At 40.8% G+C, this 18,389-nt stretch overlaps 1 protein-coding gene across 9 annotated transcripts in view; it reads left to right on the forward strand.

The window, feature by feature from the left end:
* FGF13 (fibroblast growth factor 13) overlaps positions 1-18,389 on the forward strand; it is a 314,484-nt gene that overhangs the window by 194,281 nt on the left and 101,814 nt on the right. For 6 of the 9 annotated variants that reach the window (XM_027645502.1, XM_027645504.1, XM_027645499.1 and 3 more), the window contains exon 2: positions 5,770-5,937. The exons of 2 other annotated variants lie outside the window; for them this stretch is intronic. In XM_027645502.1, coding sequence (XP_027501303.1) covers positions 5,772-5,937 — 166 coding nt within the window. In that variant the 5' untranslated portion in view covers positions 5,770-5,771. Of the gene's footprint in view, positions 1-5,614; positions 5,635-5,769; positions 5,938-18,389 lie in introns of those variants that run through there. One more of the 9 variants, XM_027645505.1, reaches the window with a different exon arrangement.

Genomic DNA, 18,389 nt, shown 5'->3' on the forward strand with positions numbered 1-18,389 from the left:
GCAGGAGTTGTGATGTTGGTTTTACCATAAGGAGTATTATTTGGACATCAGTGGTGAATTTTAAATATTCCTGTGACATTTATGCCATAAATAGGAAGTTACCCTCCCTTTCCCACCAGGCATAAAAGAGAGCTCTCGGACCACATACTGTTCAGTCCCAAAAGCCTCAACTTCTAATAACCAACTGCAATCTAATTTAGATCAGCAGTTTGAAAAATCATTAGTTCAAGTAGTAAAAGCCCTCCGTTGAGCAAGGACTTTGCTTCCCTGAGTATCTGAGCTCTTAGAGACAGCTACTACCAATCTCAAAATTTATGCTCTATTTTTTTATGCAGTAAAACTGTCCTTTTAATATCAGTTGAAAAATAAGCACAGAGAAATAGTTGCCATAGAGGAAATTTATAGTATAGGTTTGAGAACAAAAGACCAGGCAGTGCTTCCATGTGAGAGGAGTAAAGGAGCTGGGCTGTCGCTGTCCTCTGTCACGGACCCCATCAAGCAGAAGCCTCCAGGGGTAGTGAGAGTTCATTTTGAGCCAAGTTTTAATTTTGAAATATCATCTAAAGACAGTTGTGTCTTTCACAAGGTATTTTTGCTGTTTGTGTTTTTTTTTTTTTAGTTTGGAGTGAGCTGGTGAGTTTCTGGTGTGGTGCCTGATTTTGGTGTTATACTGGGGAAAAAAAAGTGGTGCAAAAGGAGGGGTTCCAGAAATGGCTTGCTCTGAATAAAAATTAGAGACTTGGCTGCTTGTACTTCATGTGATATCTGTCTTCATTGTGAAAACTGCAAGTCAGAGTCAACCAGACTTCTAAGTTGTGAGCACACAGCTGCAAGCTGAAAATAAGAGTTCTGAGTGATGTAGAAGTGCCAGGGCTGTTTGGTAAGAATACTTCATCAAGGTTTTGGCAAAGCTGGATAGCTAATGGTACAGATAGACTGTGTAGTCATTAAGAGGTTTTGAGTGTATTACAATCCCAGAATGGAATTAATTTTTTTTAATTAACTTGTATGTATTTTTGTGCCCTGAGTTTATTATGTTGTTCAGGTGGCTAACAAAGAAATCACATCTGAACTGGGATAAATTAGGGGGGAAAAAAAGCAGTGATGAAAAGAAGCAAAGGGAATTGTTATTGCATGTATTCTGGAGAGCTTTTCATCAAGGGTCTCAACTGGGAAAATGTTATTACAGAAAAATACCTCACTTTCCCACCCTTCCCTGTCCTGGGCAGTCTCTTGAAGCAAGTTATTTTGGAGAGGTTTTTTAGTTTTGTTCCTGTAAGGAGATGAAAGCAACTTGATAGCCCAATATTTTCCCCTAAAAGGAAAAAAAATATTTACTACATAACTCTTAACAGCCTCAGGGGCCTGGGTAACCTGACTTATGACCTTTCTTTCCTTTCTGTGTATGGAGGAGGCAGGGAATGAAGGAGGTGCTCAGTGAGCATTGCTGTTCTGTGTCCTAGCACAGCCACACAGGCAGCAGTGGGGAGGCTTGTGCTGCTGCTCCAATTTTTCCAAAAAGAGTAATTTTGGGGAATGTTGTTTTTTTTTTTTTTTTTTTGCAACTTGCTCCTTTGTGCCAGAGGAAAGGGATTTTCTTCATGGATGCGGGATTTAAGAGGGACTCTAGTGCTCTCTGTGACTTGAAGCTCTAGTGTAGAGCCACGACTTCAGTCCTTCCAAAATTCCAGGAAAACTGATTTATTGCAAGCATAAGTATCCTGGGGCTCACAGCATGTAAAACTAACCAGACTATAAAAGTTAGGGAACCGAAGGAGGAAGGAAATTCACCTTTCAGGTAATGACCTGCAGTGTTCATTCAAGGAGGAAATGGATTTATGGAAGTATATTTTTTGTGTTAAATAGTGTTCTACATACAAGAACAACAGTTAACAGAAACATGAGGATTTGTGTTGCCTGGATTTTATTTACTCTGTGGTTCCTACAGCCTTTAGTTAAAAGAGCTGAAGCCTGTCCATGTAAAACTGAGGGGGAAAGATGTTTCTCTCCAGCTTTATTAAACTTTGAATTACATTGAAGATTATTCAGTTGGAACCTGAGCCAAGGCCTATGGACAAGGTTGATGTTATGGTTTCTGGCAATTCTAGATGGGACTGAAATGCAGTTGGACATAAAAGAAAGACACAAACCAGCGGATTGTTTAGCTGGTGTGTTTATATAAAGTAGACATGTTTGAATTTATCTCAAAAAACATCCTGGTGCTGACAGTCATCCTAAAGATCACTTTCTCTCAATAAAGCTCATAGGAAGAAGGAATTTTTTTTCCCACTGTCTTGTTGACAGCAAGTTTTTCTTAATGTAATTATTATTATTTTATTTAAAGGAAAGAATATGCTACAGGATGATATTTAGCAAAGAGAATGTTTTGATGTAGCAAATGTAACAGGTACTGTAGCTATTTTATACTTACTGCTAAACAAATTCCTCTTGTGTATATGCACTTGTTGTGGGTTTGGTCTCCATGAAATTGTGAGGGGGGGGAAGAAAAAGATTTTTTTTTTTTAAGCTGTGAAGTATTTATTTATGATCTTCCATCTGAGAATATACAAGTTCTTTAGCTGTACGTTGATGACTTGTGTCCATGACAGTCTTGTACCTGTTTTATTCATGGGAAGATGGGAATGTAGAGCACTGAGGTGTTCTACCCATGAGGACTGGGAGTACATTAGGATGAAAAAAAAAAAAATAATTAGCTGCTGAAATACACCGAGACGTAGTTGAAGACTGGAGGCTGGCACAATGGTTACACATCTGCCTTTCAGGAAGATGGGCAAGGACGTGTAGATGTGCCTCAGTAAAGGTTTCACCTAACTGCTCTCGAGGACAGCATTCACATGATGGAGTGAAGTTGAGCAGCTGCCAGGCTTCTCATGGGTCTTCCACTCCCATTTTGAGCTTGATGCTGGCTTTTGATTACTACCCAAATTAGCTGATTTGAAGCTGACTCGTGTATTTGTGCATTACACAGAGCAGTGTAAGCATATCATAGGTCCAGCAATTAGAGTCTGCGGTGGAGGGAACAGTTGAGTACAAACAATGTCCTCTGCTCCACATAGCACAGCACGTAAATACTGCTTTGGATTTCCGTTAATTCCCTAAAATTTATGGTTTCTCTCCTACTGTGATGTATATATGATTCTTTCATAAATGTGGGTTTTATCCCATTAGCAAAATCATAGCAGATTCCTGAGGATATTTCTCCCTTTTCTAAAATGCTTGTTCACAGTTATTTAATAATGATTCTTTCGTGGTTGTGCACTGATTATTTTTAGTCAGCAGAAATGGACATCCTCAAGATTTTAAAGTTTTTTTACATTAGATTCCATGTAGTTGAAATTTGCCTGTGGATTGGTTCTTGGGGCCTGTAATTGAGGTCCTGCAGCTGTGATTTCAGTGGCTCCACAAGAGTGTCTGGCTGTCATCATAGCAGGGAAAAGGACAAACTGGGGTCAGGGGGTGTTCCTCGTTTTGTAATAAATTCTCAGCCTGACTTGAGGCCATTCATCATGTTAAGAAAAGGTTTTAGCTGTTCCTTCAGAACACTGACATCAATTAAGTTATCCATACATCATTCCAGCATTAAGGCTGCATTATTGCTGTGGTTCCTGGGGTTTGCTCCAGATGTCAGTGTACGGTGGCCCTCAAAACCAAGACTCGTTTAACACCTGCTGTCCTTGGGTCTAGTAACACAATGTGCCTTCGTTGATTTCACCGTGTTCTTCACTGATAGAAGGTGTGGATCTCGTTGTGGTATATTTACATTTAAATAAATCTGTGTGCACGTGGTGATATGAGCATGTAGGTGACTGGTAAAGGACCAGATGTGCCGATTCCACCTGTCTTAGTGAACTTGCCTGAGATAGGGGTGGGCCTCCCTAGTGATGTCAAGCAGTTATTTGTCAAATACTTGATGAATGGAATCAGTCTGTGGAGTTGGTTTGCAGATGCTGCATGCTCTGAGCTTAAAGAAGCAAATAAATCACAGCTCAGTGCCAAACAGCTCTTGTTTGGCATGTCCCTGTACCATACCTTTTGGGTGGTCACCTTCTCTCCTGGTAGCTTTTTGGAGGAGTGACCCATCAGGGCTTGTTGGTCTTGGATGTTGACTCTTAGTAATTACTCACAGCTGCTGCCCCTCAGTCTCAAGGCTGTCAATACGTTTCATGAGCACATCCATACCCCTCCCATAAGCCAAAGTAAAACTGGTATTGTTAAGGATGTAATTATATGGCAACACAGACCTTGTACTCCATTGGCCTGCTGCTCTTTTTTGAACCAGTTGTGCTTTCCTATTAGCCCATGCATCCCTTTTAATGACATCTTGTACAGATTATTAGTGTTTATTACTGGTGCTGCATGCAGTCTAATGAAGCAACAACAGCCAAGGCACAAAGTTGCTCCAGTGGATTAATGAGGTCTTGAAAGAAGGTGACTGCACACTCTGAATAGGAAGACTGTCGAGTTTTTCATCTAGATATGACTCTTACTAGAGAAAAAGTCAAGTGCATGAAAATGCAAGAGGCAAGTATTTGTTTGAGGGGATCCGTGTTTAAATGTGGCAGGTTTTTAAAATGGTTATACCTTGGCAGATATTTAGGAAGCAGTTAGATTGTTAGAATTAATGGCCAACACTTTGAGAACCAAATAAGCTTACCTAATGCATGCTAGTGCATCTGTGAACCTATTGATAGTTACTTTCCTTATTATTGGATTTTAATTTTCCTAATTCTTGGCTTTTTATTTTTTTTTGCCACAGGTCTTGGTTTTGGCTGTGGTTTTATATCTCTGCATCATGCTATAAATAACTAGTGGTGGTTAGGGACTGTCTTTTGAAAAAGCGTTTAATTTTTGTTCTTGTGAGATGATCTGTGCCTTAAAGCTGTGAGCTGAGGAATCTCACTATCTCTGTTATTAAGGCTTCATTTTTTAGATAGTGGAAAAGTGTTTCAATTCTTTCTGGTAATGTAACACTTTGAGGTCGCTGGAGCTTTCTGTACGCTATATATTTTATCTTTTTGCCATTTAATAGTCTGACCCCATTCAGAAAACATTTTAGACTGCATATCATTTATGTTATTAATGGCACTATTGATTTATAAGATCAACTTTAAAAATTACTTGCTGTTTTACAAGAAAACCATCAAAAGGAATAGTGTGCTTTTTCTTTGTACATTTATTCTTCTATCCGTTGAAAATGACGATCAAGTCAAATGTCATTGGATTATCATCCTTGCTCTAAGGAACTGTGTGTAATTATGTGTCCTGATAAAGGCATGTTTCTTGTACTTTGGGGAATAGATACACTGATGCTGCATTACCTGCAGATGTGGAACGATTACTCACTGATGTTAATGTAGACATTGCCTATGGCTAGGCTGTAAAAGCATGCTTGGTTTGTTTGTTTTCTTAATCTGCATGCAGAATAGATATAGGTGCTAAAGGAGAATAAAGCAAAGACATAGGGGGAACTTTGTTGCTTTTTGAAGCAGGGTGTTATTCTATTTATTAAAGCTGCATGAAACAGTATAAAGTGTTGATGTTTATGAGAAGTGTCGTTTATAAAATTAAATGTTCCTTCCCGCCCTTCTACCACCATGACCAAGATACTTTAAGGTTTGTTTTCCTTCCTATAAACCTTTCTTTCCCTCCTTTCTTTCCCCCACCCTGACATTATGTAGTTGATTTGATTCCCTAGATTGCTTTCCTCAAGCTCTAACTTGAGTTCATTTTGTTATGTGGTGACCACAGTTATGGATGACGCTCCCCCTGGCACACAGGAGTACATTATGTTACGGCAAGATTCGATCCAATCTGCGGAATTAAAGAAAAAAGAGTCCCCTTTTCGTGCTAAGTGTCACGAAATCTTCTGCTGCCCACTGAAGCAAGTGCACCTCAAAGAGAACACAGAGCCGGAAGGTTTGTGGCACTATGGATCCATGTTCTGTTTGTTTCTATTTTATTTTTTTTCCATGTATGTCCCGAGAGCGTGCTGTGTGTTTTCCAGCCTGTGTCAGTGCGGTGCCGCTGACGCAGGAAGTGTGATGCACTCCATGTCCCCTTTGCTTGCCTGTTAGTGTCTGAGTCAGCTATCACGGGACACTGTAGTATAAACCACGTACGGGATCGTTCTAGAAGAGAAATGACGCTGCTTTTTCTTAAATAAAGTTTGTTTGTTTCAGCTCTCTCATCATTACACACTGCCCTTTCTTTTGGCTGCCAAAAGCTGCTTGCTACTTAAAACGGCATCAATTCCTAGTTGGTTCTTTCCAGTAACATTTCTGAAGCTGCACTCTGCTGAAAATATGGCACTTAGACTAAGATTCGGCTTGTCCCCAACACCTTTCACTCCATAAGGCTTCTGCATAGCGCTAGAGAATGCTCATGGCAGCTGTACACGGGTGAAGCAGGATGAAGTTTGTATGTAATGCACGCCTGGTTGCATTTTGGGAAATGAAATGCATGCAGAGCAGAAAAAAAATAAGTAGAATGTTTTCCTTTTCAGATAAAGCAAAGGTATGGTCTCTTCTCATGCTGTGTTTACTAATATGAAATTGCTAATGAGGTATCTATCTCTCGTTCATCTAGCGTACATAAGATTAAACTATATTAAATTATATTATTTTAATATTTTCTCTTATTGTTCCATATGTGTTTTGCATTACTGCCTCATATTCCAAGTGATAAGCCTTCTACTTTTTGCATAAGCTCCAGTACCTGCCAAGACAAATAATGCTACTGCTGGTAGATGTGTTTTAAGATTAAATATTCAGGGCTGGATTCTGCCATAGTCAAGTCTACAGGAATGGCAGAGTGAAAAGGTTGGAGTTCTTATGACAAATCACTTGTATTATTCTCTCTGTAATGATGGGCATCAGTCATTGAGCTGTCACTGTTATCTCTAAATGTTCAGTCAATTGCTTTCTCTTGTTACGTACTGCAGATTTTTCATGAATGTTCTTTGCACCACGTCTGGGAGATTTGAGTCTTTTACAATAAAATTATTTTATTAGAATAGTATTTCTTTTTCATCTCACCAGAAATGCTAAGTCTGACACGCACACTGGTGTAAGGTGTGGGAAGAGGTTTTTTGTTTCAGTGGTGATATAACTGAATATTAAAATTGGGGTTTGAAAACGTCTCATTGTTGTCTCAGTTCTAGGGATGATTTGATAGGGGTTGTGATTTTGTAACTCAATAAACATGAAGGAAAGGTGAATCCTATAGGACGCTTCTGAATTAGCAGATGTCATGAATTTCCTATCATCTGTCAGGGTTTGTGTTGTTCATGAGTAAATTATGAGCCCAGAACTGTTCATGTCAAGCTCCTCTAGGAAGATGATGACAACTGAGCTACTATAGGTGCTGAGCAACTGATATTTGGTGAAATCAATGATTCCATGGGATCCGTAAAAAGAAGGGCCCTAAACTTGGCATCTTTGACTCACACGCTGTATTTCATTTTTTGCCATGTGCTAATGTGTCACTCCAGCAGAAGCTGATGGTTATTTCAGTGGAACTTATCCTGGGAGCTGGATTCCTGCTGAGGACTAGCTCTTAGCTGAGCCTGCTCATTTTCAGTGAATAAATCAACAATTTACGCACTAATGGCCTGTTCAAGAGGAACAAGGAAAGCAGAGGTATGCTGGGCCTTTTTTCTCTCCAGAGCATGAGTCTCCTGGAGGCATGGTTTGGCTCAATGTTGAGGAATTCAGGATCTGCCAGGAAAATCTTACACGGTGCAGGCTCTGAGTGAAGACCTGGGGAGCACCAGTTCCGCTGTATTGCCACCTGGAAGCCAACAGTTGCTCTTCTTAGATTCTCCATAAATCTACACGCTGTCTGTCTCCAACGACAGCTGTGTTACTCCTTCCTGCATGGCATATGGTATTGTTATTTGTTCTCAGTGAAAATGTTTAGTTCTAAGAGGGAAGCCTGTCATCTTTTATTGTAGTGTACAAGGATGAATTTCTCTTCCCTCTTTTGTCCCTCCTCCTCTCCTCTAGGAATTTTGCATTGCACACAAGAAGACGTGGCTGTATTTGCTTGTCCTGCAACTATCTGAGTTGATGGGAATTCAGAGGGGTATAAATTTTTGTTGTTGTATGATTTCTATATGTGTTTCTGTGAAAGATATTGCTCCTAGCATGAGAAGAAAAATATATGTTTAGGAATCCTTTTATCCTCTCTTGTAGCTCAAATTGCCTGGGCTGTATTAGTCCTTTTCTTCAACACCTGTGAATTGCCTGGCAGTGGTGTTAGACCCACCAAAGGACTGATGTATGTCATGCTCAGTGGTTTGTTGGCTTGAAGCCTGAAAAATTTTGAGAGTGAAATTGTCTGAAGTGTGCTTTCCATGCAAACACTGCAACAGTCCGTTGAAATTACTGGAGTGGCTGAAACAAATCCTAGCAGAATACCTTCCAGTGTGAACTCAGCAGTTAGCAGGCTCAATTGTGCTGGTAGGATGACTGAAATGTTTAAACTTGTTACTGTGGCGTAATTTACACATTTTTCAAGGTTTTGGAAAGTATGACAACTAAGAAGCTATTAGGAAAGTTCTCCAAGTAAAATGTCACAATGGAAGTTTTATGGAAAATTGCAGACTTGAAAGACTCTGCAGAGAGTATAAAAAAGTACCTTTTTATCTGCAGAGTAATGACATGGGAACATGTAGTTAAGCCTGCATGTTTTGAACTTTGCAACTCCTTGCCTAACTCTTTTGTTTAGATGATGGATTTCTCCTCTGCATCTTTTAACCTCTTTAATACAGGGTTAATGCTTGGAGAGCCACATTTATCACTTCAGGATGTGAACCCCCTAGGCATGTTAAGATGATACCAGGTAAAAGATTTTCCAGGCTTTTTGTAGGGGTCTTTGGGGAATGTTCTGATATTTGCTGAAAGACTTAAATGCCACCTGACAGTGGTGACTGAGCTTAGTGGCCCATCCCTTCTCATATCTTCAGCCTGTTTCATTTTTCATAGCTTAGGTTGATTTCTAAAAGCAAAATTGGAAATGAGAAAATTAGATCCATTTTCCTAAACTAACCTGCCTTGGTTTCTTGTTCTTTTCCTGACACCTACCTGCCTGCTTGCAGTATCATCATTATTCACAGCACCCATATGCCTCAAATACACCTTAGGAGAATTGATCCAGGGTCAGGACATTTGATATCAACCCGGAGGACACATAGAAGGTCCTTGGTCCAGTAACTGTAGCAAGTGGTAGAAGTGAACAGAAGGAGAACAACAGGAAATCACAACAATATTATCTTCCCAAAATGTGGAAATTTCCATTTGAGCCCCTTGCCAGCAGGGTGATGTCTGTCAGTCTGGATTGCAGTTCAGATGGGATGCTGCCTTTCCTAATGCTGTGGGAAACTTGAGTTAAAAGCTGAACTGCTGCTTTATTCCACATCATTCCAGCTTTGTTTTATCAAAGTCATTCTACAGTTTACAATGTCGTGGATCTCTCAAATGCAATAAAACAAGCAGAGCTGACATCCTTACCTAGATGCTGAGTCCTGTGGGCATTGGGCATTGTTTACAATTACATCCAAGCAGCAGCAAAATACAGGGTGTTTTTATAGCTTCCCTCCAGCCAGGAATACACTGCTAGCAGGAGAAGGGCCATCTGAAGTACATTTTGCAGCTATTTGTTCTCTTAAATAGTTTAAACATAAGCTGCTGCTATCTGTATAAAACATGGTTACATAAAAAGAAGTCAGCTCCTGGAAAACTAATTTGAGTTGTATTATTACATCCAGGGGAGGGAATAAAATGAGAAATGTTTTTTAAAAACACCCATTGGTTAGTCACAGTCACACAATCAAGAGTCTTGGCCACTTGCCCATAGTTCTGTTTTCATGTGGGATTTTTTTGCCTTTTTCTTTTTTTCTTTTTTTTTTTTTTTTGGTAACATTTAGTCTCCCTCCAGGCATACATAACCTTTTTACACAGAAAAGCAGAAAAACATGGCAAAACACGTATTGGGGATGGGGAGAGGGAAATCTGGGATAGCAGCTGGTAATGAGGAAAGGCAGCTTTCCTCAACCAACAGGAAATCTGATTAGATAGAAAATGTTAAGGATGCTAATATGAAACAAGCAGCTTTGTGGTTGCCCTTGACAATGGCTTGTTATCTTCATCTCTAGCAATGGGATTAGTGGTAGAGCCAGTCCTGGGGGCAAGGAAAAGGTAGGATGTTTGAGCACATTATGTGGGGGGGCTACCTCTTCCACCTACTCCATGTGCACAGGCAGTTTGGTCACCAGTAGAAATTTGTAGCCTTTATGTTGTCCTACTGAATGTCCCTTTGGTGCTCTGAGAGTCATGTCACCACAGACAGTACTGTTACTTGGCACTCTAATTATATCCTTTTCTTCTAGACCAAATCAGTCCTATTAGCCCTGCTCGCTCACTTAATTATGTTAATGCATGTGCACTTCTGCATTTTAGAGGAGAAAAAAGAAAGAAGGAGGAGGAGGAGGAGAACCTGTATTTGAAATCATGGAGAATTGTGAGAGGTTTTTAAACTTTACGTATTGTTCAGAACTAAAAATGACTTTGTGTTCCAGTGCAGAATAATAGAGATGAGCCACATGAAAGAGGCACAGCCACCTGCTCTGGTTGTGTCTGAGACATTCAGATTGGGCACATTTGGCAGTGAGACACCAGTGAGGAGGTTCAGCATCTGCACTGTGGTGTCTTCAGCCTCAGATTTAACCTGGACCAGCAGCCATTTGAGGGGAACTCACTGGTGCACTAGTAGGGGCTCCTACTCGGTTACATGATCCTCTTTAGAAGCATTTCATAAGCTTCCATGTTTTTCATCATGTCTTCTGATTTCAGCAGAGGTGAAAAGTGAAGACTTGGTATCCCATTTGCTCTTGCCAGCAGGAGTATTTAACCCTTTCCTGCTGCAACTAAGCTGTCTGGCCTGGAGCAGCTCATCCCAGGGAAGGCAGGCAGTCTGCTAATGCCTGATGTTGGTCCTGCAACTTAATGATGATATAGCAAGCGTCAGTGCTTTCCTTATTGCCCTTTGCCTCAGCAAAACCTTGTTCTTGACTCTGCTTTTTCCTGCACCTCTCAGGTCCTCCTGTGGGGAATGTGAAGCTTTCACCTTTCCTTGCTCCCAAGTCCAAGAAGCAGCAATGAGCAATGCCTGAGGCTTGTCCAATACTAGATGAAAAAAAGCTCTATATCCTGTCTGTCTGGATACACATGGAGTTGCTGCAGATATGGCACCATGTCTGTAGTGAAGGATGATCTAAAGAGAGCAACAGAGACCTAAAGTCAAAGGTCTGAAGCTACCACTAGTATAATGGCCTTTTCCCCCTAAGAGAAACCATCTTTGACTTGAGTGATTAACTGATAACCTTCAATTTCAGGGCATTGGGAGGCAGTGGTGACAATTACACTCTTATTTTCTTCAGATGCTCAGCACAGAAAGCAGAATAGCTCAGTCCTGTAAGTGGCTGAGCCCTCTTGCCCTGATCCTCTAAAGCCTTTAAGCACGCGATTAACTTTAAACATGTGAGCGCTCCCAGCAGAGTCAAAGGGGTTGGGATGTATTTAATGAGCTTACCTGAACACAGTCTGGGCCTGGCTCAGGTTCAGGCTCAGACAGTGCAAATCCAGAGTAATTCCACCAAAATCCAAGATTTACTCAATATTTGCTTGTCTGCAAATGAGATCAGAACCCCATCACAGAGTTTAGTTTGATTTCTTCTTTCCTTACTCCCTTAATAAGGAGTTAATATGGTCCTTACTACGAAAATGATTCATGATTGAACATGCAAGTCATCACAGTTGTCAGCAGCAGGACTGTTTAAGTCCCAAGCAGTAGGGAAATTTAATGTTTCCATTATAAAGAGGGAAGTGAATGACTTGATTCTCAAAACTATTTGGACATCTCATTAGAAAGAGTAACAATAACAATTCCCTATGAACGAGCTGAGCATAAGGGACTTGTATTCTCTCTGGAAGGTTCTGGGAGTTGACACTTCTAGCCATGCAGAAATACAGCAGAGTGGGAATTCAATACTATTCCATGGACTTAGAGATACAACCTGAGTTTTTTGTCTTTCTCTTCAGTAGTGGCAGCCTGTGCCAGCAGAACTGCTGACTGCCTCCAGTCCTCCCTTCCTCTCACCTCCCACCACGTGCTTGTGTGTTGACCTGTAGTTTGGCAAGATCCACCACCAAACACCCTCTTTTCCCATCATGTGAGTTAAGGAGAGGCTCAGCCCTGGGTGAGCCCAATGCCAGCTGTGGCAGGAGCGTGACATGGTGAGGGACTGGGGGCAGGAGGACAGGAGCAGACAGTGTTGGCAGACAGTGCATGAGTGGTGACAGGTTATTAGGCTCCTATCTCAGCTTTTTCCCAAACTATTACCCCCTACTACTTTTACTTTCTGCACCTTATTTACTTTTCACCGGGTACCTGTCCCTATGCTTGGTGCTTGCACATCCCGCTATGTGCTGCTATATAAAAACCATCTCTTTTTGAGGTGGCCGGACATGTTTTAAAGATTAAGGTTCTGTTTTTAAAGTCGTGAGCAGGAAGACTCCAATTCTTGCTATAACATTTCTGTCACTGGGTACTTCAGTGATTACAGAGTATATACTGAGGAAGGAACTTGAGGCTTTGAAGGAAAGTCACTGAATGTAACATTTCCAAAGGCTTGCAAACCTCTTTTGCTCCTGAACTTACATGTACCTGCCACCTCACAGGACACAGTGCAAGAGCTTTCCATAGGGTTTTACTTACCTCCTGAGAGGCTTAGAGGTCAGGGTATTAGACACAACCGTGTTTCCTGCATCCTATTGTGTTGTTTTGCTAATGCTTTTTAACTAACACACCTGCCAGGTTATTCCTACCTACCTACCTGGACTTTTCAAACATCTGTGGTGCTTACTGTCAGTTGAATGTGACCTGAAATAAGGTTTACAGCTGGAAGATCCTTCTCACTGTGTATGCACACCCATCTCCATCCAGGAAATAGTGTGCACACCTTAGTCTGTCTGTCAGACCAAGATCTTAGAATAATGTGGCTGGAGGACATGATCATAAAATATCAATAATAAAGCTAGGCCAGGCACCCTCTCTCTGACAGAAGGATTTAAAACTTAAGTGTCACTGCTCTTTCCAGGCTGTTGCTGCCCAGGCCAGCACCTCACAGAGGGGGAATTCAGCAGGTGCCTGGCACTGATGGAGAGATGCTTACCTTGCAGTCACTTCTTACCCAGCTGTCTTTAGAGGAGCTGATAATTAGATCATATTTTCCAATATATGCAGACCTGCCTTTCTGTGTGTCTGTCCTCACAGTGTCATCAAATAACTCGTCCCAGGTCTGTAGGTAATAGAGACACCAGGGGAGGCACTAAAGAGTCCTCACAGTATTTTTATCTACCACCTCACCTGACCATAAGCAACAGATTGGAACTTAAGTGGTTTGTTTTCCTGGTGGTAAAATTCAAAGGTGCAGCTGTAATTGTGAGCTATGTAACTGTTAGCCAAATTTGCACTCTGTAGCATCAGAGAAATTTAAGTAAGTAGTGGCATTAGGAACAGTTTTAGAACTTTTATTGCAAGATAATGATTTTTAAATCTCAAACTGGAGCTTGCCTTACCACTGAACAGGTCATGGTAACCTAAAAAGAAATTTTATCCCTTACCTTACCTGTGTACTCTTCGAGGGAAATCTTTTATCTATGCCTTCTGCTATTTTGCTCTAATCTCAAAATAAATTGAGACAGTATCTGGCACTTGGCATAGCTGAAGTAGGACATTTAGACCAAATGAGTCACCCTGATATTCTTTTCTTATCTTGTCTTTAAAGGACGCTTTGAGAGCTTCAAAGAGTGTTCCTTGTATGGAGGAAGGCCTTTGTCTTGCTACTTTTTCATCCCATGACTCTCCTGAGAAAGCATGAGACTTCACTCTTCAGTCTGTCCTCATTTTAAATAAGAAGATGTGGTTCTTTATTAATAATGGAGGTTTTTCTTTGTACTGTATTCAGCTACATGGTCTATCATAATTATTGCACAATTCTTTATCAGTGGTAATGTCTGTAGTATTTAAATACCAAGTGCCTTTGGGTTGAGATCATGCCAAATCTTTCATGCTGTTCTAGGTTAGGACAGCTCTGTAAACAAGGAGGAGTTAAACTTTTTAGCTATCACTGAAGAGTTGTTTCCTTTCCCAAGGTGATCCCTTAGAAAAGCACTTAGACAAGTCTCCATGGTGCAGGGAGCACATGGCAGAGATCCCCTGCCCCACACCTGGGCAGCCCAGTGCAGCACCACTCAGGGGTGTTGATCATCTCAGGGATAATGAGCTTAGATAGAAAATTGCCTGTGGTTTCCAGTGCCAGGGTTAGCTCAGCCCGTATCTAACTCAGGGGTTTCTGCTCTTCATCCCATCAGCAGTCTTGGCCTTCAGCAGCTGCTACCTCTGAGTGCACAAAAGCAAAGCCACAACAAACAGCAAGGTTCACCCAGCAGACTCCTTGTATCTCAGATTGTCTGGAAAGGGAGAGGAATTCAGTCTTACTTCCAACTCAGTCTGGTCTCCATGTGCTCCCTCAACGCTGTCTTTTTCTCTGGTGCTCCTCCTTGTTCTGGATCCTGCTCTGTCAGGGCTGGAGATGCTTTCTGAACAAAGCTGAATAACTTTCACAGCAGTGCATTTTACTTCAAATATGTGGTGAGCAGACTATGCAGTAATGTGAGCTACTGTTCTTTTATGATTGCATAAGCAGTTAACTTTTGGTGATAGTACATTTGTCTCTCTTTTTTGTTCTCTTTTAAATGTCCTGACCTGTGAAAATAAAGAAACTGAAGAAGCTTTACCCAGACCTCAGTAGGCACCAAAGATTGCAAAAGGCCAGAGTTTTCTTAGAACACTTACGTAAAATTATTGAATGCTTTTTCAGTAGTATCTGAGTGTTTGGGGAAAAGTCAGTGCTCAGACTGTTTCATATTCAGTTTTTTGCCCACTCGTATCTATATACAGAATATTCCTGCTGTGTACAAGTTCTTTGATTTTGCTTATATGCTTAAAAAAACCTCCAGATTTTGTAGGATAGTGCAAAACATTTGGACATCTTCTTTTAAGCCAGCCCCTGTCCTCCAGGACAGAAAGGTGTATTATCAAGCAGTGGTGTTCTGGAAGAATTAACAGGTGTTTTCTGGGTATTGATCCCAGTGTGCATGTTTGATTCTTTCTACCATGTGTTTGAAAACAGTGAGACAGACAGATTTTAATTTTTTTTCCAAAAGATAGATAACAAAGAGTTAGGTTAAACCCTAGAGATTTCAAGGTGCATAAACCTGCAAAGGTTCTAACCTGCTGTATATCCAGCACATGGCTGCACATCCTCTTCAGGGGCACAATGCTGAACTCGTGCTGTAAAGAAAATGAGGGAACAAAAGAAAATGAGGGAACAAAAGAAAATCTTTTCCAGGCATCTTGGATACTTCTGATGTGAAGTTGTCTGCCATGTTTTTCAGACATGCTAAATAATTCTTGCATGTTGATTTAGCAAGGAAAACATGAAGAATATATGCAACTTAATGCGCAAGAAGTCTTTAGTTACCAGCTGTCTTTCACGCTTGACATTTCCACATTACACAACCGTCCCTTCTAAAAAGGTTATTGATGCAGCTGTGTTAGTTCTATCTGGTCAAATTTAGCTCTTATAACAGAATAAAAACCTAGTGGCTACTCTTCAAATTTTTGCCAGCATCATTAAGTCAGATTTTAATTTGTTTTTTCTGGCCCTTGGCATAGAGAAGTCAGAAGAGCAAAGGTGTAGAGTGGTGACTGAGTGCAATGTTGCATACACGTCTCAGCCTCTTGTTTCTTGGTGTGATTCTTGGGGTGTCCTGCACAGCGCCAGGAGTTGAACTCCATGATCCTGATGGGTCCCTTCCAACTCACCATATTGTTTTGCCAGAGCCCTACACAGAAGACAAATGGAGTGGCCCAACACTGCTTTCTCTTAATTGCTTTGATGGAGGTATGGGTTTCTTAACCAATATTTTCTAAATAACAGCTTAACCTTTCTCCTTATGCTTGGTTTTCCTTCTTGTTACAATGCACCCATCTCAGGTTTTTTTGTCCTTGACTCTTGTGGAAGAGGTGCATTTCATTCCTCAGCTGTATTTCTTGCAACCTTTCTGGGAAGCTTAGAGGCTTAGCTAGTCTTAGAGCCTAACATCCTCAGAGGGTGGAACTGAAAGATTTACTATAGAGACTGAAAAATCTCTATACCCCTAAATGAACAGATGTAGTACAGCTGACTGGTACTTTAAGCCTCCATTGAAGATGCATCATAAACTGTCTTTAGACTTCTCAGGGCGTGGAGGGCTCCAGTGCCAGTAAACTGTGGGCTGGTGACTTCAGGAATAGGGGTATTTGCACTCATATCTTCTGCCTGCCCTCATGGACATCACTGGTTTGGAGGCTTTAGTGACTTTGTCATCAATGTTGTGAAGGTGGATGGGGCTGCAGAGAAAGAATCAGCCATGAGGACCATCAGCAGGAGAAGAATCTGAGACTGCAGTGAATGAAATGCTGAGTTTTCCATCTTTTGAAAAAGCCATTAACAGCATAAATCACACTTTTGGTGACTGTCATTCTGTTCCCTAAATGTGCCTTTCCTCACAACAGTCCTAGGATTTTTACTTTCTGCAACAAGTGATGCCAAATTAACACTTAATTGCAAGAGTTGTTAAAAATTTAGAATTTATTTCAATTGTGCACCTTTGCTTAATTGGTACCTGCTCCTCTTTCTCTTCCTCTACAACTCCAGTTAGGTTGAACCAGTAGTTGAAGACCCAATTTTGCTTTTTAGGTGCTCTTATCTCTGGTAAGTATAATCATTCTCTTTGTTTCAGACAAGTGGCAAAGCTGACATCAAATATTGCCAGTGTCTCTCAAATATTGTTAGTAGAAAATGTTTAAGCTTCAGACATGATGAGCTATCAGCATTAATCCAGGAGAGTTCATATGACTGGCCCTCTTATGACAAATTTAGATTAAATACACTGTAAAACCAGTAGTAAGCAAAAATTTGAATGGGACTTGAGCTGCCAAATGCAAGTAAGTGGTTTCTTTAATCTCTTGGATGTTAAATTAGATAAATGTAGAAGTGATGAGAAATTTTGCTGGTCTTTGTACTAATAACAAAGGAGCATGTTTAGGAAATTACTGGTTTAACTGAAAAGAATTCACCATAATGTGTTTAGTAATATGTGCAGTGAAATGTACAGTCAGTGTGATATGGTTGTGGATATATTAAAAAATGCAGTGCCAGTTATTTCTAAGTTGAAGGAAGCTCTGAGTCAAAACAAGCTTTCCTGCTGGTGCTGAAGAACATATTCTTTGTGATATGCAATTGCTACTCTAGCAGAAGTTAGATATTCTCTAAAATTCAGATACTCTGCTTCAAAAATTCCTTTGCCCCTTAATAGTTTCCCTCTTAGTAAGATACAACAAAGTTACTTAAAATCACTTGCCTGTGAGGTTGCTGAGCCAGATGCCTTCAAGGCCTTGAGGAAGACTAAGCAGGTCACCAGAAGGTTCCTGAATTAACGTGGACTCCTCTTTAATAGTGATGACCTTCTAACCAAAACCTAGTAGGTTGTTTTAAAGGATGGCAATTTCTTTGTGGAGCTTTCTCTTGGGTGCTTGTTCTTTGGTACACTCAGGCATGTGCTTTGCTCAGGATGCCTGTTCTGAGTGTAAATAAAGCATTGTGATACCATGAAGGAAATGTTGAAGTGGGAGAAGGTGAGTCTGATGATGCAGCAGAAAAGTCTGCAAGGAGAGTGGTAAAGAAGGTGTTGGTATGGACAGGTGAGCAGAGTGCTTTTGGATGAACTTGTTGACTGTAGATAAGATTCAAAATTGAAATAGTGAGGGATCCCTGAGCTCTGACAATTGGAAGGCTACTGCATTAGAGAGGAGTTGGAAGCCCCTTCTGGATGGAAACCTGAAACTGGAAGAAGTTGCCTAGAGAGGACAAGAGATCTCCAAAGAAAAGCCAATTAGTTAGCTACAACTTTGTTTTGAGTAGCATCACCTTTATTATGCCAACATTGCCAGAGAAACATAGTCTGTTCTCTGTGGGTGGTTCTGTCTATGAAAATCAGACCCCATGAACTGACCAGCCAGCTGCTTACAAAGCACGCAGCTGCTTCTCCAGCTCCATGTTCACAGCTCTGTACATACTGTTACATGCATGAAATTATTTAATAACCCAAAGAGTGGATTCCAATCACACAAGTAGTTGTTCGTATCCTTATGTATATTTAATGAATATGTTGACACCTGCAGAATGCTGCCAGTTTATTTCT

This window comes from Corapipo altera, unplaced genomic scaffold, assembly GCF_003945725.1.
Source record: "Corapipo altera isolate COAL_440 unplaced genomic scaffold, ASM394572v1 65, whole genome shotgun sequence".
Taxonomy (NCBI): Eukaryota; Metazoa; Chordata; class Aves; order Passeriformes; family Pipridae; genus Corapipo; species Corapipo altera.